The sequence below is a fragment of the Gigantopelta aegis genome, chromosome 2, assembly GCF_016097555.1.
Source record: "Gigantopelta aegis isolate Gae_Host chromosome 2, Gae_host_genome, whole genome shotgun sequence".
NCBI classification, from domain to species: Eukaryota; Metazoa; Mollusca; class Gastropoda; order Neomphalida; family Peltospiridae; genus Gigantopelta; species Gigantopelta aegis.
The window spans coordinates 30,968,491-30,995,591 of NC_054700.1; the positions used below are offsets into that span (position 1 = coordinate 30,968,491).

The 27,101-nt window shown below is 38.9% G+C and overlaps 2 protein-coding genes across 3 annotated transcripts in view; one reads left to right on the forward strand and one right to left on the reverse strand.

Moving 5' to 3' along the window:
* LOC121383699 (focadhesin-like) overlaps positions 1–27,101 on the forward strand; it is a 578,322-nt gene that overhangs the window by 89,227 nt on the left and 461,994 nt on the right. The window lies entirely within an intron of this gene.
* LOC121383709 (FMRFamide receptor-like) overlaps positions 1–27,101 on the reverse strand; it is a 106,383-nt gene that overhangs the window by 54,870 nt on the left and 24,412 nt on the right. The window contains exon 2 of one of the 2 annotated variants that reach the window (XM_041513813.1): positions 5,997–7,370. In XM_041513813.1, the coding sequence (XP_041369747.1) occupies positions 5,997–7,225 (1,229 nt within the window). In that variant the 5' untranslated portion in view covers positions 7,226–7,370. Of the gene's footprint in view, positions 1–3,755; positions 7,371–27,101 lie in introns of those variants that run through there. The other variant, XM_041513806.1, reaches the window with a different exon arrangement.

Here is a 27,101-nt window from a genome sequence, read left to right on the forward strand (position 1 = left end):
TTTTACACAAAAAGCACTACTTTTGCATGGGCTGAAATTACCATAAACAAGTCTTCAATGTCAACAAGTTACACATGTTTACAAACTACATGCTCTCCCCATCACTTCAGTCAAATAGTTGCCACTTCATAGCTGTCTGCCATGAAATAATCACAGTCAAACAGCAGACTACTTGCGCAGACAAATTTCCGGATTTTGGACAACCAAATGGGAAGATAACTGTAATCTGAGGCCATTTACTGTCCTGTGTGTGGGGAAGTGCATACACTAGATCCCTTGCTGTAGTGGATTTTGTCTGAACACTACAGCTACATATTTACTGTCCTGTGTATGGGGAAGTGCATAAACTAGATCCCTTGCTGTAGTGGGTTTTGTCTGAACACTACAGCTACATATTTACTGTCCTGTGTATGGGGAAGTGCATAAACTAGATCCCTTGCTGTAGTGGGTTTTGTCTGAACACTACAGCTACATATTTACTGTCCTGTGTATGGGGAAGTGCATAAACTAGATCCCTTGCTGTAGTGGGTTTTGTCTGAACACTACAGGTACATATTTACTGTCCTGTGTATGGGGAAGTGCATACACTAGATCCCTTGCTGTAGTGGATTTTGTCTGAACACTACAGCTACATATTTACTGTCCTGTGTGGGGGGAAGTGCATAAACTAGATCCCTTGCTGTAGTGGGTTTTGTCTGAACACTACAGGTACATATTTACTGTCCTGTGTATGGGGAAGTGCATACACTAGATCCCTTGCTGTAGTGGATTTTGTCTGAACACTACAGCTACATATTTACTGTCCTGTGTATGGGGAAGTGCATAAACTAGATCCCTTGCTGTAGTGGGTTTTGTCTGAACACTACAGCTACATATTTACTGTCCTGTGTATGGGGAAGTGCATAAACTAGATCCCTTGCTGTAGTGGGTTTTGTCTGAACACTACAGCTACATATTTACTGTCCTGTGTGTGGGGAAGTGCATAAACTAGATCCCTTGCTGTAGTGGGTTTTGTCTGAACACTACAGGTACATATTTACTGTCCTGTGTGTGTGTGTGGGGGGGGGGGGGGGGGGGGGGGGTGGAGTGCATACACTAGATCCCTTGCTGTAGTGGGTTATGTCTGAAGACTACAGGTACATATTCACTGTCCTGTGTGGGGGGAAGTGCATACACTAGATCCCTTGCTGTAGTGGGTTTTGTCTGAACACTACAGCTACATATTTACTGTCCTGTGTGTGGGGAAGTGCATAAACTAGATCCCTTGCTGTAGTGGGTTTTGTCTGAACACTACAGGTACATATTTACTGTCCTGTGTGTGTGTGTGGGGGGGGGGGGGGGGGGTGGAGTGCATACACTAGATCCCTTGCTGTAGTGGGTTATGTCTGAAGACTACAGGTACATATTCACTGTCCTGTGTGGGGGGAAGTGCATACACTAGATCCCTTGCTGTAGTGGGTTATGTCTGAATACTACAGATACATATTTACTGTCCTGTGTGTGGGAAAGTGCATACACTAGATCCCTTGCTGTAATGGGTTTTGTCTGAACACTACAGGTAAATATTACAAGTATCAAATGCTTGACATCCAATAGCCAGGACGGAGTCACATCGCCTGGTAGTAAAACATTGCCCTGACCTGTGGTCAGTCTAGGATCAATCCACATTAGTGGGCCCTTTGGGTTATTTCTCGCTCCACAATTGTTGTAACAAAGGCCATGGTATCCAGTATGTACTGTCCTGTCTATGATATGCTGCATATAAAAGATCCCTTGCTGCTAATTGGAAAGTGTAGCTCATTGTGTTGTGGTAGTGGGTTTCCTCTCTCATTATCTGTATGGTCCTTATCTATATGTCCGGCGCCATAAAACTATAGTTAAAATGTGTTGAGTGTGTGGTTAAATGTCTGTTTTTCTTTCTGTCCTACCTGCCTCGATGGCATCGTGGTTAGACCATCAGTCTACAGGCTGGTAGGTACTGGGTTCGGATTCCAGTAGAGACATGGGATTTTTAATCCAGATACTGACTCCAAATCCTGAGTGAGTACTCCGCAAGGCTCAATGGGTAGTTGTAAACCACTTGCACTGACCAGTGATCCATAACTGGTTCAACAAAGGCCATGGTTTGTGCTATCCTGCCTGTGGGAAGTGCAAATAAAGATCCCTTGCTCCCTGTCATAAAAGAGTAGTCTATGTGACGACAGCGTGTTTCCTCTAAAAACAGTGTCAGAATGACCAGATGTTTGATGTCCAATAGCCGATGATAAGATAAAAAAAATCAATGTGCTCTAGTGGCATCGTTAAATAAAAGAAACTTTACTTTCTTTCTGTCCAATGTGCTCTAATGATGTTGATAAACAAAACAAGCTGTGACATTTAACTGAGAAAATGTTTGTTAAAATTTATGGGATAATGTAAGCAGTGGAACCAACTGATTAAAGCAAGTCATGTCCTTGTGTGATGACGCTTGGGTCCAAGGATCAAATCCCATGATAGGCCCATTCTCTAATGGTCCTCCCCCCCCCCCCCCAATTCCAATCAGTGCCCCATCATTGGTGTATCTGTCTGTGTGGTGGTGCATATAAAAGATGCCTTGCTGGTAGCGGGTTTCCTCTCTAAGACTACATGTCAGAATTACCTAATGTTTGACATCCAATAGCAGATGGTTAATTAATCAATGTGCTCTAGTGATGTGGTTAAACAAACCCTACAAAAACACTCACAAGCTGCAGCTTTAGTGCACAAGAATTTAATGTCCAGATTTAAGACTGAATTAAGCAAAGTCTACATGTGTTTGTCTAAGTGGACAGGGCTCAATCAACTTAAGAAATTGTTACTTCGGCAGTTTTAAAATGTTTATGGCAATTTTGAGCCCGCCTACAGCAATTTCAAAACTTTGCAACAAACAAATATAACTCAAAAGGCAAAAATTATCTGCTCAACTGATGGAATAATTTTTGTCCAGTAGCAAAAACCTGCTATGGGTGAAGCCCATGATGTATCGTTGTTGATATCTGGGCTGCAGCCATCAGAGCCAGTGTTAGATTCCAGGCCTGGCTGGAGCTGCAGCCATCAGTGCCAGTGTTAGATTCGAGGTCTGGCTGGAGCTGAAGCCATCAGTGCCAGTGTTAGATTCCAGGCCTGGCTGAGCTGCAGCCATCAGTGCCATTGTTAGATTCAAGGCCTGGCTGGAGCCTTGAGTTTACTTTAAGTACGGGACATGGTAACCTTTTTGAGTTGATAGATATTTATAGAATATTAAACGAGCTTCCATTCCATATCATGTTTATTTCTAAATAATTTTCTCTTGCCATTGTTTTTCAGTATTATGTACAGACATAATATATTTACAAATATAAATTGAATCTTTGTGGTGTATATATAAAAATAATTAAAGAAATGCTTTGATAACTTAATGTGAACAAATTGAATGCACTGTACCTCTTAAAGTCACTAAGTCTAATTTCCAAGGTACATTCCTGTTTTGCTTTGCATAAATGGATTTGGAGAGGTTGTTTGGGCGGGGGGGGTTCTTTTGTTATTAAAACAGCCAAAAACACGTCAAGTGGCTTTGCCAAAATTGTTACGTTAAGATAAATGAACAAGTTATAAGTTGTAGGTAATGTGTTAATTAATGGTCAAAAAGCTGTAAAATAGCTGAAAATATTTTACATTGCCTTTGTAACATTGGCAAAATGAGTGTCGGCAGAAGATTCATAAAATTAATATGACTACTTTATGATAAACTGGGGTCAGTGCCTTTAATTTTTATTTCACTAACTTGGTAGATAATTTAATTCATTTCAAGTAAGTAAACATAATAAAGCATATCTACAAAATATTTTCAACAATAACATGAGCAACAACAACAACAACAACAAACGTTATTTATATTTGGAATGTAGTTTTTCTGACCGTCGTCAGTCCCTGTGCTAAACTAGGTCTTGGTTAAAGGCACACAACCCACCAAATGTGCATTGTATGCAGACATTGCACAGCTATTTCAAAACGACATCTATCGTTAAGAAACCCACGTGTCATATACATGTATGCCTTTGTAACATTGGAAAATGGGTATAAGCAGAAGATTCATAAAGTTAATATGATATGTGATTACTTCATAATATATTAATTTGATTACTTATGAAAATGTGTGATTGTTACATATGTATGCTGTTATAGACCTGTTAGATCTGTTTTGGTCTCCTGCAAACGTAGAATATGACAAAACCACATCTGTTGCGTGGAAATTAGCATCCCAAGCCAAAATCTCTATATTATTATAATCTTTAAGTAGCATCATGTTAAAAGTCATATTAGCGAGTGATACACAAAAATACTCTGTATAATCATGTTTCTAATCCTACATTCCATTCATACACGATCTACATTATCTGCCAAGTTTACATGCAATCATCCTAACACTCACTGCAAAACTAGCTGATATATATACTTACACATATAATCAGTCCATTCAATTTTTATTACTAAAATAGTATTTTGTGAAGTGAATTGTTTGTGTTTCTTTAAAGAATTGGCACATTCAAATTGAGCAACCTGTAGTTAAATAAATCATATTAATGACGACAGTTAATAAACTGAAAGTTCAAATGATAAAGCTTTTTAAAAACAATTAATCTTCAGACCTGAAGATTTCAAAGATTCTGTTTTCAGGTAGGTAAACACAAGTTCACTGAGTAAAATAGAAAGTTATTTATAAAACTAAAGAAATCTGGCATGTCTTGAATGACAGAACAAGACACCAATGAAAATGCAGCATGTTTTGAATGACAGGACAACACACCAATTAAATTTCAGTGTTTCTTGAATGACAGAACAAAACACCAATGAAAATTCAGCATATCTTGAATGACAAAACAAGACACCAATGAAAATTCAGCATGTCTTGAATGACAGGACAAGACACCAATATAATAAATGAATGGTTGTGATAAGGTCATTCATCAATTATTCTGTGTATACAATACAGAGAATTGAAAAAGAAGGTTTGTTAATTTACTAAACTGTTTGACATCCAATAGCTGATGATTAATAAATCAATGTGCTTTAGTGGTTTCATTAAACAAACATTAACTTTCCATTAACTTTAATTTTGCACTAATAAATATTTTGTTTCAGCTGCTTCTTGTATTGTTATTTGTTAATGTTAAATTGGCAAATATTTCTGTTTACAGAAATAGCATGTGGATATATTGGATTAAACTTGTTTCATAAATTTCGAATGGCACTCCTGCGAATGTTATAATTTATTTATTATCCACAAACTATGATTTTGAATAAATGTTAAATATGATTGTAATTGCCTCACAATCGACCTTAATAACATCAAGCAATGTCAAATACAGTGACGTGGATTGATGTCAATTTGAAAAACCACGACTGTTACAAGCATGCAGCTGCTATAGCGACTAGTGATGTCAGTAGTGTGCAATAGCAGTTTTCAAGGTATTGTTACGACCCAGGCAATAAAGATTACTTGGGGAAAAATACAGCATTTATGTAACCGTTTATTGTAGACCATATGGGTAATAAATGCCATTCATATGGTGTGTAAAATGATTGTGTGTTTCATATTTCTATGAAAGTGTAACATCATGTTCATTGTTAAATAATAAAGATCTGCACTTTTTCTCTCCATTCAAATTTTTTTTATAACCTATAAAAATCAACCTCCAACGAGGAGATTTGAACCACAGACTCTTAATATGAGAGTCCAGCTCTCTACCAGCTGAGCTAATAGGGAAATTCCCGCTGGCTACTGCCAATAGGAGCACTTCACACTACTACAATACCATGAAGAACAGTTTCTGAAAACTTGAGGCCTGTTAGGTATAATATTTAAAGAAACAAACCTTATATACTTATAGAGTTGTTGTTAATGTTTTGACAGTAGAGGTTTATTGCTTTGAAAAGAGGGTAAACTGGCGTACTGTGTGTCAGAGCCCTCCGACTCTACAGACGTTTGCTTTGAGTACCTTAACAATTTGTTCGCATCGTCCTTGCTGGCCGCGGCCGCAATGTTGATGCCGTTCTTCTTTTTCTTGTGCACCATCTTCATATATATGGTGGAGCCATTGGCGTGGACGATGGTGTTCTTGTGGTAGGTGTGGTCGAACGAGTGCTGGAACGTGTCTTTGTCCTGAATGCACGCACAGAACGTCCGCACAAACGTGCGCCGGAACTTCTGGCCCAGTGCACAATACAGAATGAAGTTAATCCCACTGTTCAGATTGACGAGGAAGTTGCGAATGGTGGACAGGAGTTTCCATCCGAAGTGCGTGTGCGTGGACTGTGTGTCAATGGCATAGGCCATGTTGTAGACGAGCGCTGGGACCTGGCAAATGATGAAGAGCATCACCACTGATGTCAGCATGATGGTGACGTTGTTCTCGCGGGATTGCCGCACGTTCATGTCTCGCCGCTGCCGGATGGACCGCTTGACGGCCAGGATGAGAAACGTGTTGAGGATGGCCAGTGAGCACAGTGGAATCATGCACATCACCATGAAGTACAGCCAGCCGAAGTAGATCTTGTTGTACAGTGCCGACTTCTCCAGGTCGGTGGGCACGAATATCACACACGACGAGTTGGTGGCATGGTGCACGTAGTCCACCAGCCGGTACTCGAACCAGCGCGGGATGTTGTAGATGAACGAGACGACCGTCACAGAGACTATGACTATCCTGGCGCGCGGTATCGTGCACATTACCGCGGCCTTGAGCGGGTGGCAAACTGCGATGTAGCGCTCGACCGTGAAGGACACGGTGAGCCAGATGGTGGAGGTCTGCGCCACCAGGCCGAACGGGTACACGAATGTCACTACGTACGGCCACACAGTGCGCGTGAAGCCGTCGGAGAACTCATACAGGCAGATGAGAAACAGCGTCACGGTGAGCACCATCGAGTCCCAGATGGCCAGTGCCGTCAGGAAACAGTTGGTGGAGGTGTGCATCGTCCGCCGCGTCAGCACGATCACCGTCAGGAGGTTACCCACAAGGCCACAGCAGATGATGATGGTCGTGATCACGCCACTGAGGTAAAAACTCACCATCTTCTCCCATTCCTCCTGCGGTGGTTTGAAGCCACACATGTTGGGGGCAGGGGGTTGTGGTGGGGGTTGGGTGATGTTTTGATACGGCCCCTCCGAGGGCGAGAACTGGAGCTCCACAATCTCGGTAAACACACTGACATTGAACGTGGCCATGTTAACCTCTACAGCAACACATTCAGTGAGGGGAATCTGGAACGGCAACTAAACAATTGCTGGCAGTAACTGCGGAATTACATAACGACCTCAGATTGGATTTCTTCTCATATTCATACTTTTTAAATCAGCAGTTCAAACATGTCTGAAAATAAAAGAAAACAAAACCAGTTTATATGAACATAGTTATGTAAATTGTTTTTTAAAATATGCATTATTCAGACTGATTTATAGTTTGTTTAAAAAAATATAATGTATTCTTCTCCCATACATCAACTCTACAATTGCCCACAGTAGTCAATAATGTCATGGAGATTATCATGGAGTGATTAAAAGAAAGAAAGACATGTTTTATTTAACGACACACTCATCACATTTTATTTATGGTTATATGGCATCAGACATATGGTTTAGGACCACACAGATATTGAGAGAGGAAACCCACTATCACCACTTGTGGGCTACTCTTTTCGATTAGCAACAGGGGATCTTTTGTATGCACCATCCCACAGACAAGATAGTACATACCACAGCCTTTGATATATGTCATGGTGCATTGGCTGGAATGAGAACGGGGGTCGATCCCAGACCGACCGCGCATCGAGCAGGTGCTTTACCACTGGGCTATGTCCTGCCTCCATTGAGTGTTTTTTTTTTTTTTTATTAATTGCAGGGGTTATACATGTATATTAGTGATGCACATTTATAGTTATATGTAATTTAATGTTTTAAAATTTTAGCTATACTTTAGATAACTGCTTTTATTTTGACAGAAAAAGAAGCATATATTCTTTTCATTTTTTTAAATTTCTTTTTATTCTAATTAAAAAAAAAGAAAAGACCCACATAAAACCCAAGTAGATTGATTAATCATGGATTCTACAGATTTAAAATAGTGAGTCATGGTATTTTTATCAGCTGATCTACGTGAGATTAGATTTGTTGTAGGCAAGAGATTTAGTTTTTAAATTAATTGTTGTTTAATGTCTTTAAAACTACATGTACATTGTGTATGTATTGTGTTTGTAAATAGAACTAGACTAATAATGCATTTTGCATCAAGAATGAACAAATGGTGGGGTTTTTTCTTTTTTTACACTGAACCAGTTTATGTTCATGTTTGTGAGGTGTAACATGTTAGTGAGGTGTAACATGTTAGTGAGATGTAACATCTGTGGAATTCATTTTTCTCTTTATTGCCTGTCATCAGACACAATTAAAAAACAAAATCTATTGCAATTATTTTGAAGTGATTGTACATGAATCAAACAATATGGCTGTCATCCCTGAATTATGTGACTGTAAGAGCCCTACTGTGTCAGCTGTGTGTGTTAGGAGTGTGATGTAGGCTACTGTGTCAGTTGTGTGTGTTAGGAGTGTGATGTAGGCTACTGTGTCAGTTGTGTGTGTTAGGGGTGGTATGTAGCCTACTGTGTCAGTTGTATGTGTTAGGGGTGGTATGTAGCCTACTGTGTCAGTTGTGTGTGTTAGGGGTGGTATGTAGCCTACTGTGTCAGTTGTGTGTGTTAGGGGTGGGATGTAGCCTACTGTGTCAGTTGTATGTGTTAGGGGTGGGATGTAGCCTACTGTGTTAGTTGTATGTGTTAGGGGTGGGATGTAGCCTACTGTGTCAGCTGTATGTGTTAGGGGTGGTGTGTAGCCTACTGTGTCAGTTGTATGTGTTAGGAGTGGGATGTAGCCTACTGTGTCAGCTGTGTGTGTTAGGGTTGGGGTGTAGCCTACTGTGTCAATTGTATGTGTTAGGGGTGTGATGTGGCCTACTGTGTCAGTTGTGTGCGTTAGGGGTGTGATGTGGCCTACTGTGTCAGTTGTATGTGTTAGGGGTGGGATGTAGCATACTGTGTCAGTTGTGTGTGTTAGGGGTGGGATGTGGCCTACTGTGTCAGTTGTGTGTGTTAGGAGTGTGATGTAGGTGGTATGTAGCCTACTGTGTCAGTTGTATGTGTTAGGGGTGGTATGTAGCCTACTGTGTCAGTTGTATGTGTTAGGGGTGGTATGTAGCCTACTGTGTCAGTTGTATGTGTTAGCGGTGGGATGTAGCCTACTGTGTCAGTTGTATGTGTTAGGGGTGGGATGTAGCCTACTGTGTCAGCTGTATGTGTTAGGGGTGGTGTATAGCCTACTGTGTCAGTTGTATGTGTTAGGAGTGGGATGTAGCCTACTGTGTCAGTTGTGTGTGTTAGGGGTGGGATGTGGCCTACTGTGTCAGCTGTGTGTGTTAGGGTTGGGGTGTAGCCTACTGTGTCAGTTGTATGTGTTAGGGGTGTGATGTGGCCTACTGTGTCAGTTGTGTGTGTTAGGGGTGTGATGTGGCCTACTGTGTCAGTTGTGTGTGTTAGGGGTGGGATGTGGCCTACTGTGTCAGTTGTGTGTGTTAGGGGTGGGGTGTGGCCTACTGTGTCAGTTGTGTGTGTTAGGAGTGTGATGTAGCCTACTGTGTCAGTTGTGTGTGCTAGGGGTGGGATGTAGCCTACTGTGTCCGTTGTGTGTGTTAGGGGTGGGATGTAGCCTACTGTGTCAGTTGTGTGTGTTAGGAGTGTGATGTAGCCTACTGTGTCAGCTGTGTGTGTTAGGGGTGGGATGTAGCCTACTGTGTCAGTTGTGTGTGTTAGGGTTGGGATGTAGCCTACTTTGTCAGTTGTGTGTGTTAGGGGTGTGATGTAGCCTACTGTGTCAGTTGTGTGTGTTAGGGTTGGATGTAGCCTACTGTGTCAGCTGTGTGTGTTAGGAGTGTGATGTAGCCTACTGTGTCAGTTGTATGTGTTAGGGGTGGTACGTAGCCTACTGTGTCAGCTGTGTGTGTTAGGGGTGTGATGTAGCCTACTGTGTCAGTTGTATGTATTAGGGGTGGGATGTAGGCTACTGTGTCAGTTGTGTGTGTTAGGGGTGGGATGTAGCCTACTGTGTCAGTTGTGTGTGTTAGGGTTGGGATGTAGCCTACTTTGTCAGTTGTGTGTGTTAGGGGTGTGATGTAGCCTACTGTGTCAGTTGTATATATTAGGGGTGGGATGTAGGCTACTGTGTCAGTTGTGTGTGTTAGGGGTGGGATGTAGCCTACTGTGTCAGTTTTGTGTCTTAGGGGTGGGATGTAGCCTACTGTGTCAGCTGTGTGTGTTAGGGGTGGGATGTGGCCTACTGTGTCAGCTGTGTGTGTTAGGGGTGGTGTGTAGCCTACTGTGTCAGCTGTGTGTGTTAGGAGTGTGATGTAGCCTACTGTGTCAGTTGTATGTGCTAGGGTGTGATGTAGCCTACTGTGTCAGTTGTGTGTGTTAGGGGTGGGATGTAGCCTACTGTGTCAGTTGTATGTGTTAGGGGTGTGATGTAGCCTACTGTGTCAGTTGTGTGTGTTAGGGTGGTGTGTAGCCTACTGTGTCAGCTGTGTGTGTTAGGAGTGTGATGTAGCCTACTGTGTCAGTTGTATGTGCTAGGGTGTGATGTAGCCTACTGTGTCATTTGTGTGTGTTAGGGGTGGGATATAGCCTACTGTGTCAGCTGTGTGTGTTAGGAGTGTGATGTAGCCTACTGTGTCAGTTGTATGTGCTAGGGTGTGATGTAGCCTACTGTGTCAGTTGTGTGTGTTAGGGGTGGGATGTAGCCTACTGTGTCAGTTGTGTGTGTTAGGGGTGTGATGTAGCCTACTTTGTCAGTTGTGTGTGTTAGGGGTGTGATGTAGCCTACTGTGTCAGTTGTACGTGTTAGGGGTGGGATGTGGCCTACTGTGTCAGTTGTGTGTGTTAGGGGTGGTAGGGGTGGGATGTAGCCTACTGTGTCAGTTGTGTGTGTTAGGGGTGGGATGTGGCCTACTGTGTCAGTTGTGTGTGTTAGGAGTGTGATGTAGCCTACTGTGTCAGTTGTGTGTGTTAGGAGTGTGATGTAGCCTACTGTGTCAGTTGTATGTGTTAGGGGTGGGATGTAGGCTACTGTGTCAGTTGTGTGTGTTAGGGGTGGTACGTAGCCTACTGTGTCAGTTGTGTGTGTTAGGGGTGGTACGTAGCCTACTGTGTCAGCTGTGTGTGTTAGGGGTGAGATATAGCCTACTGTGTCAGGTGTGTGTGTTAGGGGTGGGATGTAGCCTACTGTGTCAGTTGTATGTGTTAGGGGTGGTATGTAGCCTACTGTGTCAGTTGTGTGTGTTAGGGGTGGGATGTGGCCTACTGTGTCAGCTGTGTGTGTTAGGGGTGGTATGTAGCCTACTGTGTCAATTGTATGTGTTAGGGGTGGGGTGTAGCCTACTGTGTCAGTTGTGTGTGTTAGGGGTGGGATGTAGCCTACTGTGTCAGTTGTGTGTTTTTAGGGTGGTATGTAGCCTACTGTGTCAGTTGTGTGACTTAGGGGTGGGGTGTAGCCTACTGTGTCAGTTGTGTGTCTTAGGGGTGGGATGTGGCCTACTGTGTCATTTGTGTGTGTGTTACGGGTGGTTTGTAGCCTACTGTGTCAGTTGTGTGTGTTTGGAGTGGGGTGTAGACTACTGTGTCAGTTGTGTGTCTTAGGGGTGGGATGTGGCCTACTGTGTCAGTTGTGTGTGTGTTAGGAGTGGTTTGTAGCCTACTGTGTCAGTTGTGTGTGTTAGGGTTGGATGTAGCCTACTGTGTCAGGTGTGTGTGTTAGGGGTGGGATGTTTCCATTTTGTGTTTCTAAAACAGCTGGCTAATCGTTTGAACAACTACTCCCAAAATATATCAATATATGAGTTCTTGTATATATGAGCTTATGGCCTTACATTCAGTACAATAACGTGGTAGGTCATCGGTCTACAGGCTGGTAGGTACTGGGTTCGGATCCCAGTCGAGGCATGGGATTTTTAATTCAGATACCGACTCCAAACCCTGAGTGAGTGCTCCGCAAGGCTCAATGCGTAGGTGTAAACCACTTGCACCGACCAGTGATCCATAACTGGTTCAACAAAGGCCATGGTTTGTGCTATCCTGCCTGTGGGAAGCGCAAATAAAAGATCCCTTGCTGCTAATCAGAAGAGTAGCCCATATAGTGGCGACAGCGGGTTTCCTCTCAAAATCTGTGTGATCCTTAACCATATTTCTGACGCCATATAACCGTAAATAAAATGTGTTGAGTGCGTCGTTAAATAAAACATTTCTTTCAATACAATAATTGAATTGACAAGGTGTGATGTATCCTCAGTAGCTGACCATTAATAAATCAATGTGCTCTAGTGATGTTGTTAAACAAGAACAAACTTTGTCATTACATTTCTATTTATCAATCCATCTGCCATAGCTTCATTCCAACCAACAATCCATTTATTCTCCCTCCATCCATCATCCACCATCCACCATCCATCCCTCCATCCATCATCCTTCCATCCATCATCCCTCCATCCATCATCCATCCATCATCCGTCCATCATCCATCCATCCATCCATTCATCCATACATCCCTCCCTCCCTCCATCCATCATCCGTCCATCATCCATCCATATGCCAGAAACTAATTTAAATATAAAAGTTTATATAAAATTTGTTTCAAGACGAAGAGAAGCAAACCGTGATGGTATAGCCATAAAATCTGTTTATATTAGCTACAATCCAGAGTTTATTACTGCACTTTTCCTCCTGTTTTTTAATGTTGAAATAGACCAACAAGTTCAACTATTGCATAAATAGTCTTTTAGAATTTGTATGCTCCAGAGTAACGCTATAAAAGGCGAAGTGTAATTGGTCAATAATTAAATTGTTATTTATAGATGAAATGTCACCTGCACATGGGAGTCCATGCAGTGCTGTTAGATCTACTGGTAGACCAGTAAAACTAATTTTAATCAGATTGACAGTGGTGATGCTTTATTTTAAGTTTCTTCACAACCGACTCTAGCACGTTTTTATTCCAAACATGCACCAGCAGTATTTTATTTCAAGGGGTTTTTTGGTGGTGTTTTTAACAAAGACATTGCACTAAGATTCACTTCTCAGCTCTCTGTGTATTTATCCCTCACTAAATATTTTCTGTGTCTGTGATCCAAACATTTAATAGTTCAGTGAATACTACCAATCCTGCCATTGGTGATAAATATGACTTTTTGTCGTAAAAAAGAAAGAAAGAAGTTTTATTAGAGCAATAAATGTGTTTAATTTTATTTCAGTTTTCATCCAGTACCATTGTGTCAAGAAGCCTTGAGCTTGAAACATGCATGAGGTACTGAGAATAAATGTTTAACATACACCCAGTATGAAAAGTACATTGGCTATTGGGTCTCTAACAAACATACTCAATTAATTAATTATCAATATCAACATAAAAATTCAAAACACAGTGTAAAGATCTGTGCAAAAAAATAGTTGATGTTGTATATAAAAATACAGTTTGGTGTTGTATATAAAAAAAATACAGTTTGGTGTTGTATATAAAAATACAGTTTGGTGTTGTATATATAAAAAAATATAGGTTGGTGTTGTATAAAAAAAATACAGTTTGGTGTTGTATAGAAAAATACAGTTTGGTGTTGTATAGAAAAAATACAGTTTGGTGTTGTATAGAAAAATACAGTTTGATGCAGTTTGGTGTTGTATAGAAAAACCCCAGTTTGGTGTTATATAGATAAAAATACAGTTTGGTGTTGTATAGACAAAATACAGTTTGGTGTTGTATGGAAAAAATGCAGTTTGGTGTTGTATAGAAAAAATACAGTTTGGTGTTGTATTAAAAAAAATACAGTTTGGTGTTTGTCCTTCTTTATTTAATTTTTTATGGGAGGTGCTGTACAATAATGCGGTTCATATATTGCATACAGTATTTGTAACCACATCAAAATGATCTGTTTTGGTAAAACCCAACATGCATGTATGGTCACCCAACGTACATGTATGGTCACCCAACGTACTTGTATGGTCACCCAATGTACATGTATGGTCACCCAACATACTAACAATATAGTAGTACATGTTGTACATGAGGTTAACTAACAGCTTGGTAGGTTTTGTGTGTCCTTTTCTAACAGGTATTGGACACATTTCCAGTGGTTTTGCAGCACAGCAATAGTTTAATTCAGATTCTTTTCTTGTAACTTGAAGATGGAAAAAAATTAGTTTAGTAATGATGAGCAAAAATATATTGTCCCTGAGGAAGAATTCTTATAACTGTTCTAGCATTGGGAAAAGACCTTTATATTTTTTCTTCTAATTACATTTTTCCATCCATGTTAACTGAAGTGTGACAAATGCACAACCATACAAATGTATTTGTCGAGGCCACTCAAATAAATAACACGTAAACTGCATTACAAAACAAGTATGGGAAGGATTGTTTAATAACACTTCAGCTCATTTCAAACTTTAGCTATTTTGGTGTATAATAAAGATCCCAGCACGGTTCGTAGCGGTCTTTAATTTCCTTCAAAGTCTTTGAATTTGAAAAAAAAAGATTTTTAGGTCTTTCAAAGTCTTTGAATTGTAATGAAAGTCTTTAAAAGTCTTTAAATTCTCGTATATTGTTCATTCTTTTATTTTATTGTTGATTTTTCTCAATTAACATCAATACTCTGACCTTGTTTCAGCTTGCGTAGCTACATCATAACACAATACTTTTACAGCTGCATGCACTTGATATTTTCCAGTTACAACGTTTAACCTGTTATGATGCATGTGAAAAAAAGCCCAATTTCTTGCTGTAGACAGCATCGTAAATAAAGTGATTTGGTATTTTTATCGCATTTTATTGTCTTTGACCCCTGTATAAAAGTCTTTGAAGTCTTTATAAATGGTATATAAAAGTCTTTGAAAGCCTTTGACTTTGTTTGGTCTTTAAGGAAATGAATCCTGCCCAGCCATTGCACTATAATTGGTATATATCAAAGGACATGGTATGTGCTTTCTTGTCTGGGATGGTACAGATAAAACATCCCTTGCTACTAATGAAAAAATGTAGCAGGTCTCTAAGACTAATGTCAGAATTACCAATAATTAATAAATCAATGTGCTCTAGTGGTGTTGTTAAACAAAATAAACTTTAACAAATACACATGTCAGCTATGTAGGGTTTTTTTTTAAATCTGATTTTGTATTTCGAGAATGAATTAATGCCTAAGTACTTACACACAAAATGAGTATTTGTGTCACTTTCCTCCTGGTGTATAGACATATTTAAAAGTGTATATGGTTCTCACTGAGAAAGAAGTGTTTTATTTAACGATGCACTCAACACATTTTATTTTACAGTTATATGGCATCAGACATATGGTTAAGGACCACACCGATTTTTTTAGAGGAAACCCGCTGTTGCCACATAGGCTACTCTTTTACGACAGGCAGCAAGGGATCTTTTATTTGCGATTCCCACAGGCAGGATAGCACAAACCATGGCCTTTGTTGAACCAGTTATGGATCACTGGTTGGTGCAAGTGGTTTACACCTATCCATTGAGCCTTGCGGAGCACTCACTCAGGGTTTGGAGTCGGTATCTGGATTAAAAATCCCATGCCTCAACTGGGATCCAAACCCAGTACCTACCAGCCTGTAGACCGATGGCCTGCCACAACGCCACCGAGGCCGGTGGTTCTCACTGAGAGGAAATGTGATAGTGTTTTAGATGTATAACTTTTGTTGTTGTTGTTATTTGAGAATACACAGCTTTCTCAAGTGACAACTGTAGATCATGAGTACATTAGATGTAACACAGATCTCTGACCGTACTGTTGGCCTTTGAGATAATGTCTATTGTTCGATGGGTCTTGGGATCAATCCCCAGCAGTGTTGGGTTTTTTCTCTTCCCAACCAGTATTCCACAAGTGATATTATTAAATGACATGGTGTGTGCTGTCCTGTCTGTTGGAATGTGATTTAAGACCCCTTGTTGCTATTTGTTGGGAATAGTTTAATGCTAGGACCAGACTGTCAACTGTCATAATGAAGTTGACCTACTCGATAGTTGCATTGTAATTTCTCCAACTGCCAACTTACGGTGAGTGCTCTCAGATTAACAACCAATTGGTCGTAGAAGTTGTATACGACGAGAATCAAGTCTTGTGCACGGCAGAGCCTAGCTGCATTCGCCATTCTAACCTTCACAGAATAAAGCCGGTATCTTAAGACAGTAACTAGTTATTCCCTATTTAATTAACCCATGCAAAAAAAGACTAATAGAAATAAATGTTCGAATGATTTCATCCAACAAATTTGAAAATGTGTTTTTATTACTTTTTATCTCTTAAATGTTAATTTTTAAACTTGTTTTTCTATAAAAAGGAATCGTACACCTCAAAGGTTAATACATGAAGTAGCAAACAGATAAGTTTTGTTTTGTTTAATGACACCACTAGAGCACATTGACAGATTTAAGTTTAGTTTTGTTTAACAACACCACTAGAGCACATTGACGGCTTTAGGAGATATGAAAATGTGTTGGGGCTGGTAGGGGACATGTACGGTTTTATCAAAGGCCATGGTATGTGCTATCCTGGCTGTGGGATGGTTCATATAAAAGTTCCCTTGCTACTAATGGAAAAATGCAGCAGGTTTCCTATCTATGACTGGCATATCAAAGGCCATGGTATGTACTACCCTGTCTGTGGGATGGTGCATATAAAAGATCCCTTGCTGCTTATCGAAAAGAGTAGCTCATGAAGTGGCGACAGCGGGTTTCCTCTCTCAATATCTGTGTGGTCCTTAACCATATGTCTGACACCATATAACTGTAAATAAAATGTGTTGAGTGTGTCGTTAAATAAAACATTTCCTTCCTTCTTCGTCTCTATGACTGTGCCAAAATGACCATATGTTTGACGTCCAGTAGCCAACGATTAATAAATCTAGTGGTGCCGTTAAACATAATAAACTTTAACTTGACTAACCTCAAATTATTTTCTGTCAGAAAGCCTGTGAGTTGGTGAAAACTAACAATATGTTTGTAAAAAGTTTCAGGTTCTTAATATAAGAACTAACAGTTAATTAGTTGCCTGCTAACAACAGTGAGTTGTTGCAGTTCCACACAGTTTTATGAAGATGACTGATCATGCATATTTATAAAGCTACAGCCGATTGCACACCGAACAAAAACTAAATCTTCGTCGTCTTAATAGAAATCAATCATCTTTGGAACAGTAAAATCATTGCTTGATTAAATTCGACATTCATTGCATGTGGGATGCAATAGTTTTTTGGTGCCTCTGAAAGAAATACGTTTTGGGATCAAACCAAAATGTACCAGTAATAGAAACGATTGCGAACGTTATTATTTCTTGATGAATGAAATGGGTTTTATTTCTCTCAAAATGGCATGAACACAAATATATTGGACCATAGTTACGTGTACGCTGAATGCGTGCTATTGTTGGACGACTGTGTGCTATTATTGGACGACTGTGCGCTATTGTTGAACGACTGTGCGCTCTTGTTGGACCACTGTGCGCTATTGTTGGACGACTGTGTGTGTTGTATGCTGATCACCTTCACATCACATCATCGGTGTGCTCATATTGAAATCTTGATTGTCGCTGTGTTTGTAAGGAGTGGAACAATATCGTGAGCCATTATACAGATTAAGGAGATTAGACAACGTAGGAGAAACTTGTTTTCTTCATTGTTTTATTGCACGAGAAAGAAAAATAGTACAACTCTTCAAATTAAATTTTAAAATGTTTTTATGACACATATGCACAGATACATGCACACACAATCATGCATGCATGTGCACACATACATACATACACACACATACACACAGTTTGTATTTGGAAGTTTGCTGTGTTTAACGACACCACTAGAGCACATTGATTAATTAATCACCGGCTATTGGATGTCAAACATTTGGTAATTCTGACACATAGTAATCAGAGGAAACCTGCTACATCTTTTCTAATGCATCTTTTATATGTGCCATTCCACAGACAGGATAGTACATTCCATGGCCTTTGATATACCAGTCGTGGAACACTGGCTGGAACGAGAAATAACTCAATGGGCCACCAACGGGGATCGATCCTAGATCAACCGCACATCAAGTGGACGTTTTACCACTGGGCTACGTCTCACCCCTCAGTTTGTATTTAACCATATGGATCATAATAAATATGTACATCATCAGATGGGATTTTGAGGATACCAAAAAAACTAAAGAAAAAAGATTCCTTTTGCAGGTGCATAGGAACACCCTTTTGGAGATTTTTTTTCAGTTCTTATAAAGTTTGCTATGAAAAAAATTTCTCTCCAAAAAACGTATTAGCCATAAAGTTTATTATTATAAAGATGAAAGTTAAAGTTTGGTTTGTTTAACAACACCACTAGAGCACATTGATTTATTGATCATTGGCTAATGGATGTAAAATATTTGGTAAATTTTGACATTAAGTCTTAGAGGAAACCTGCAATATTTTTCCATTAGCAGCAAGGGATATTTTATATGAACTTTCCCAGACAGGACAGCACATACCATGGCTCAGACAGAATTATAAATATGAACCCTTTTGAAAAATCCCCAGTGACCCCCATGTGTAGCAAACGATATTTCAGGGATTCGTGTAAATAAAATCAATTAACCCACTCCGGTTGTCTTATTTTCTGTGAATAAGAAGACTTAATAGTTGTCCAGATGAAGTACAGTGTTGAATAAGTATGCGAAATGTCTAAACCAATAGTAGAGTTAGATGCAAGAGTGAAATAAGACAATTAATTAATCAACTAACTCTTAGTGAAAAAGAAAACCAGAATAAAAAGTGAACTGACAAAAAAAGAAGAAGATGACTGCTTGGCCGATAATAGTTTGGAGCATTTGTAAAGGACAATCCAAAAATAAATAATGTGAAAAAAAAACAAAAAAACATTTGACACACAATTTTGAGCAATGGCCTGAAGTTGAGGGTCTGGCTCCTTATTCATAAACGTACTTAAGTCAATGTATGATACCTAAATACATACGTAAAGTACATAGATAAGTATCATACATTGACTTAAGTATGTTTATGAATATGGAACCTGGGGCCTCATTCACAAAGGTCTCTTAGGCTCTGCTAGACAACAAAGCATCCTCTTTGCAAATCTTTTAGCACTGCACTACGAGATCGCAAAGTTGCGAGAGTTTAGTGAATTAGGCCCCAGATCTATATACGAGATCGTCATGGAGATGGTGCCAATATAAAACAGTGTAAAATAACAGAGTATAAAGTGTGGAACATAATAGTATGTGCCGACTCCATTTCCTGTTTCTTCTTAGAGTGGGGCAGTCAATCATCTAGTGCTGCCAAGACAGGATCAGATCGGTAGAGAAGTAAAAGCAAACAACTGTGACATTTTGCGGAATGGCCGTCATACGAGTCATTGAACAAGTCAACTGAAATCATTAAAGGTTAACTTTATCATAAAATTATGAACTATACGTTGTATGGTTTGAATCTGTTTTACTTTATAATAAAATTATGAACTATACGTTGTATGGTTTAAATCTATTTTACAGTATACTTTATAATAAAATTATGAACTATACGTTGTATGGTTTAAATCTATTTTACTTTATAATAAAATTATGAACTATACGTTGTATGGTTTAAATCTATTTTACTTTATAATAAAATTATGAACTATACGCTGTATGGTTTGAATCTATTTTACTTTATAATAAAATTATGAACTATACGTTGTATGGTTTGAATCTGTTTTACTGTATACTTTGTAATAAAATTATGAACTATACGTTGTATGGTTTGAATCTATTTTACTTTATACTAAAATTATGAACTATACGCTGTATGGTTTGAATCTATTTTACTTTATAATAAAATTATGAACTATACGTTGTATGGTTTGAATCTGTTTTACTGTATACTTTGTAATAAAATTATGAACTATACTTTGTATGGTTTGAATCTGTTTTACTGTATACTTTGTAATAAAATTATGAACTATACGTTGTATGGTTTGAATCTGTTTTACTGTATACTTTGTAATAAAATTATGAATTATACTTTGTATGGTTTGAATCTATTTTACTGTATACTGTATACTTTCTATCCCAATAACAAGTAAAATGTGTTCATTATTTTACACATATTAAGCTCTGCAAAGTGTCTTACAAAACTACCAGCCTCGGTGGCATCGTTGTTAGGCCATTGGTCTATAGGCTGGTAGGTACTGGGTTCGGATCCCAGTCGAGATACTGACTCCAAACCCTGAGTGAGTGCTCCGCAAGGCTCAGTGGGTAGGTGTAAACCACTTGCACCGACCAGTGATCCATAACTGGTTCAACAAAGGCCATGGTTTGTGCTATCCTGCCTGTGGGAAGTGCAAATAAAAGATCCCTTGCTGCCTGTCGTAAAAGAATAGCATATGTGGCAACAGTGGGTTTCCTCTAAAAAAACAAACAGTGTCAGAATGACCATATGTTTGATGTCCAATAGCCGATGATAAGATAAAAAAATCAATGTGCTCTAGTGGTGTCGTTAAATAAAACAAACTTTACTCTTTTTTTGCAAAGTGTCTTACAAAACTGAACATTCCATATTGTATCTTGCTCACATCGGTCATACTTACTTGACCCATTCATTTATCTTAAAGAATGATCCTCCACCTCAGTGTGAGCACTGTCAGTGTCTTCTGACTGTGCGACACATTTTGGTGGAGTGTAAGCATTTGTCAGCAACTCGAAAAGATTTATTTGGACAAAGAAATGTGATGGAATCATTTCGATTCCATCCAGAAATTATTTTACAATTTTTACATGATACTGAGTTTTATTCTAAATTTTAATTATATCTATCTGTGATATTTGTATTTTTACACAGTCCTTTACACCGTATTTTTATTTAACTGTTGAATTTTTATATTGATGTTGATCATCACATTGTTTTTCCCATTACCATTGTTTGACACCCAATAGCCGATGTATTTTTCGTGCTGGGGTGTAGTTAAACATCCATTCATTCATTCATTCCATATTGTATCTTAAATCCTGCAAGTAAAATCAGCAGCAGTGCTGTAGTGTTAAATCATTTCCCAGCTACATCAATGAGTGAGAAAAGTGTGCACCTATTAAGAGACTGTCAAACCTGCATGTTGCTTAAACCAGGCGCGTCGGATATTGGATTGTCAATATGACAGACCACTTGTGACATGAATCTCAGCCATATGTCCATTAGTGTCAAAGAAGGAATGTTTGTTCACCGAAGCCCAAAGACATTATTTAATCAGTATGTATTATGTGCCAAGCATACGGCAATTTCCAAGCTGCACATTTTTACATTAGTGGCTCTAATAAGCTTTGAGCATGTAGTAATTGCAATAGTTGGCTTAAAGACACTGAGAAGATCAAAATCTGGGCTCACCACACTGTTGTTGATCATACGTTATCACTGTATTAGCATAGGTAATATGTTGTCACCAAATTTTCATGCATAATGTCGACATGAAGAATGAAAATGCTGATGTAGCAGCCGAGTTTTGCTTGAATTTGTCTTGTGTGACACAAGATGGATATCCCTTACACTGATTTCAAAAATAACATTAAATATATTCTAGTTTGAGCAATATTTATTTCTGTTAATATTAACAAATGGGATTGGTCAGAAGGCATAGCCTCTATAAAAAAAAAAAAAAAAAGTTTTATTTAACGACGCACTCAACACATTTTATTTACGTTTATATGACGTCGGATGGTTAAGGACCACACAGATTGAGAGAGGAAACCCACTGTCGCCACTTCATGGACTACTCTTTTCGATTAGCAGTAAGGGATCTTTTATATGCACCATCCCACAGACAGGGTAGTACATACCACGGCCTTTGATATACCAGTCATGGTGCACTGGCTGGAAGGAGAAATAGCCCAATGGGCCCACCGACAGGGATCGATCCCACACCGACCGTGCATAGAGCGAGCGCTTTACCACTGGGCTCTATCCCGCCCCTACATAGCCTCTATAAAGACCTTTCCCTACACTATACAACTGAAGTAATGACTGATCAACATGGACAGCTACATATACTAAAGTTTGAACCACATTGTTAACAACTACAATAATTTATTCTCCCACCTTTAATTAATTAATTATTTTACCCACATTGTGTCCAGACAGACATCGTGAAAAACCCCATTACAATGACACAAATTCTCCATTCTAGATGATAAACAGGGGTGCAAAAATTGAAAATATGTCACTAGCCCACCGGACCAAAACCAACTAAAATTTACTAGGCCGCCAGAATTTCTACTAGTCCACCAGTCTGTAGAACAATATATTATTAACAATATTATAATAAACAGTGTCTTCACTTCAAGTGATATGTATATAAATATATTGACAAAACATTATTAATAACACTTGATAAGTGATCAACATCACGTGGCAAACGAAATAAAAAAAGACATATATAGACCTTTGGGCTGGTAAATGTAGTTGTATTTTTTAACTCGTCCGTCAGAATTTTTACTCGCATTTGGTGAGTGGGCGAGTACTTTCTGCATCACTGATAAACATGTCACCTATCTTGACTTCACTAAGATCTCCTAGGACAAAAATCATGCAATTTTTCGCTATCTGCCATTTTACATCTTCGAAGTATGTGATGTAATTAATATGTCATCATCATGTTTGCTTTTTATATCGTAAAATGTTATGACATTGTTAGATTACGTCATATCCTTAAACCCGTGTTAGAGAGTATTCCATAAAAAGGCAAAATGGCAGCCGGCACAAAATTACATGCTTTTTGCCCTATGCGATCTCCGCGAAGTCGATATAGTTGACATGGTTATCATCTAGTATGGACCGGCGTCGTGGTAGGCCATCGGTCTACAGGCTGGTAGGTACTGGGTTCGGATCCCAGTCGAGGCATGGTATTTTTAATCCAGATACTGACTCCAAACCCTGAGTGAGTGCTCCGCAAGGCTCAATGGGTAGGTGTAAACCACTTGCACCGACAAGTGATCCATAACTGGTTCAACAAAGGCAATGGTTTGTGCTATCCTGTTTGTGAGAAGCGCAAATAAAAGATCCCTTGCTGCCTGTCATAAAAAAGAGTAGCCTATGTGGCGACAGTGGGTTTCCTCTAAAAAAAAAACAGTGTCAGAATGACCATATGTTTGACGTCCAATAGCCGATGATAAGATAAAAAATCAACGTGCTCTAGTGGCGTCGTTAAATAAAACAAACTTTACTTTTTTTTCATCTAGTATGTGAAATCTGTGTCATTGTAATGGTTTTTTCACAATTTCTGTCTGAACAAAATGTGGGGGGAATCTAACAGTAAATAAAGGTAGAAGAGTACATGTAATTTATTGTAGTTGTTAACAATGTGGTTTGTACTGTAGTCACAAGTTAAGGGCCTGTATAAAATTTTACCTTACCATTAAAATTAAAAAAAATTAAAATCATGTACAATGATAGATAATGAAAGTTAGGCTACAGACTTGAATAAAACATTTCAGATTGCATAAGTCCTGTCCTGGACAGAGGAGTCGGCCATGGTCAGCATCTGTACCCATAACAGGTGTGCGCTACAACAGCTTGCTCTGAATATGCATGTAAAACCCTATGACCTATGTACATGAGCCTTTTACTCACAGCTTATTTGGTTGCCGGTTGAAAGTGTATGGCAAATGTAAAAAAATTCTAAGATTGTTTGGACATTTTAAAACCTCTTTTTTTGATTAAGCAGGGCACCTGGCTGAAAACTGCATGGTGCATGTGGAACTGTGTTAACACTTTTCATGTTTGATTAGGGTTGGGAGGGTATACATTTCTTTGCAATCTAGCTTTGGATAACCATGCCACCAAAACGTAAACTGAGCATTCTGGACTGTGGTCGAGCTATGCCATGTCTGAATGATAGCATATCCATGAGACAAGTAGCGAGATGCCTGCAAGTGAGCCATTCCGTCATCCATTAAAAACACAAGACAATTGGGCAATACAAATTTATTCTAATACTACTAGGAAAATAAAATCAACATACATAAAATACACATATAAACCCTCCCCCCCCCCCCCCCCCCCTTGATTTTTTTTTACTGCAAGAGCTTTTCCATACCACTGGTACAGCAAATAGGCTACCCCTCTCAGATGCAGTGTCCATACACGTGGCTGATAACTTCTTCTGACTGATATGTATATTATGTTAAGAAGAATCTTTTGTGACGTGTTTTAGGATGCTGACAATTAATAATGCATTTAGTGTTGCAAAAAGTAAAAACATTACAACTTGTTTAGATATAAATATTAGTATATAAATTAGAACAAAGAGAAACAAGGAAAAGAGGGTAAAACGTTTTATCAGTCAAAATTTAGGCTTTTAGCAATGAAATGTTGGACTGCTTTGAAAACCAATATCACCCATAATAATGTGTCGATATGTGTATGATTTAACCTAGCTAAGTAGGTCTGGTGTTCTCTGTTGTACAGATATATTCAGTGATGTTGGCAGATTGGAATAGTTAAGCTGGTCTTTTATGGAAACTGGCAAAGCTAGATCTTACGGAAAGAGCAAAAATAATTAATTTATATTCGGTCATTTTCACTGCGGTCACACGTCTTTGACCAGTTCTTTTATTTTGAAAAAGGGTTCCTCCACCTCGGTGAGAGCACCATTAGCGTATATTGATGGTGTTCCACATTTTATCTAGTGTAATGGTCTCATGCCACATATCTCTGATTATACTCCTTGCTCCGATAACATTAATGGACTGACATAGCTGAGGAGATCAATTTTGTAACTAATATGATAGACCACTGTTCCGTTCTTTTCTCCACGCCTGCAAAACAAAATATGTTTACTGGAAATTGTGCACGTCATTTCACACCTTCTCTTGCAAGTTTCTCGAGAACAGGGCCAATTACACGGTCACACAGTTGAATCAATTATGGACATGCGAGTTTAGTATTGATTCATGACCCAAGATTATAATCATTAAAGAGAGCACCTGCATTTTGCTTTGATTTACTTCATGATGGGTCTTAATTGTCTAATTGACAACAGTCCAGTGGTTTAGTGAGCATGTGTTGTGGAAAAGTTTAACAGTTGTTGGGGGGGGGGGGGGGGAGGAGTCTAGACTAGTGAACAAATTTATAGGGAGTCGAGTCGTGCTCCCCTAGAAATTAATATTGAAAACCAAAGAAAATTTGCTTGATCAGTGGGGTCCGACCTTTGAAACCCTCACTCAGCACAAGTGTCTACTTCAAAAAATTAAACCGTGTAGAGGTATTATTACACAAACACTTAATATCACTTTAAAAAAATATTTGGGGACATGCTTCTTTGAAAATATATTTTAAATGACATGTTTTATGGGGCAATGTTACTTAAAATATGTTTTGAAAATGACACTATTTTTTATGGGGACATGCTACTTTAAAAATATTTTGAGAATGACACTATGTTTATGGGGACATGCTACTTTAAAAATATTTTGAGAATGACACTATGTTTTATGGGGTTATGCTACTTTAAAAATATTTTGAAAATGATGCTATGTTTTATGGGGACATGCTACTTTAAAAATATTTTGAAAATGACACTATGTTTTATGGGGACATGCTACTTTAAAAATTGAAGATTGTGAAGAGATGCTATTAAAGAAATATTCCTTTCTTTTTCTTTCACATTGTTTATAAGGGAGGAGAAAGGCATTATCATGTTTTATTGATAGAGAGAACATCTTGCACGCAAGATAAAACCAGTGACCTGTGTTGATTGTTTAGAGTATTTTCATTGGTTTCACGTTAAAAACAAAACCCGAGGAAATAAAACATAATGAAAGTTCAGAGAGTGTCTAAAATGATGGTTTCCATTCCATGGGGAATCCCCCCAAAGTTAGAGAGCATGCTCATTACACAAGACCCTCTCAATAATCAGATTCATGGGATCGCACCAAACTTAACTTTGTTCTTCTTGTGCGTAATGAGCCACTTTTCCTGGGATCTCTCGACAAATGTAATTAATTTGTGGTCAACAGCCTCGTTGGAGTTCCCTAGCTGGCTTTAGAAAGCTATGTAAAATTCACAGCAGAATATTTATCCAGGGAAAAACAAAACTTCACTCTGCACATAGGTAAACAGGCTCCCATTTTGGGTGGAAGGCAGATGCTGATTTTTGTCCTGATTTAAACAAAATGCAGATAATAAAATTTGTTTATATTAGCATTACAACCAAAAAGCTGCACATGGTTTCAAATGAATCCCCACTCATTTCTACATGGACTACAACTGGTATTGTGAGTCGAATGGTAGAAATACAAGGTAAACACTTTTCACATCAGCTCACTTTACCCGAACGTCTGAATGGTTTTAGCTCGAATGAGACAATTAGTTTCAGGATTAGTGGGGGGAGAGGTCAGTTGACACAGTACCTAAAATTAAACTGATATCAAAATCATCTTTACCATAATAATATGGATTAGTTGATGAATATATGTAATATGTTTTATATGAACTGTAACGTCATTCATTATAGAGAGGACGGGATATAGCCCAGTTGTAGAGTGTTCGCTCGATGCACAGTCGGTCTGAGATCGATCCCCGTCGGTGGGCCCATTGAGCTATTTCTCGTTCCAGCCAGTGCACCACGACTGGCATATCAAAGGCCGTGGTATGTACTGCCCTGTCTGTGGGATGATGCATATAAAAGATCCCTTGCTGCTATTTGAAAAGAATAGCCCATGAAGTGGCGACAGCGGGTTTCCTCTCTAAATATTTGTGTTGTTCTTAACTATATGTCTGATGCCATATAACCGTAAATAAAATGTGTTAGAGTGCGTCATTAAATAAAACATTTCTTTCTTTCATTCATTGTAGAATTCATCGATTCCTGTTTGATGTAAAAGGGGGAAGGGGGCATATGTTCCCCACACCTTTTAGCAGCAGTGATGGTTTTTATATATTTATACATGTATTTATATACATATATATATATGTGTGTGTGTGTGT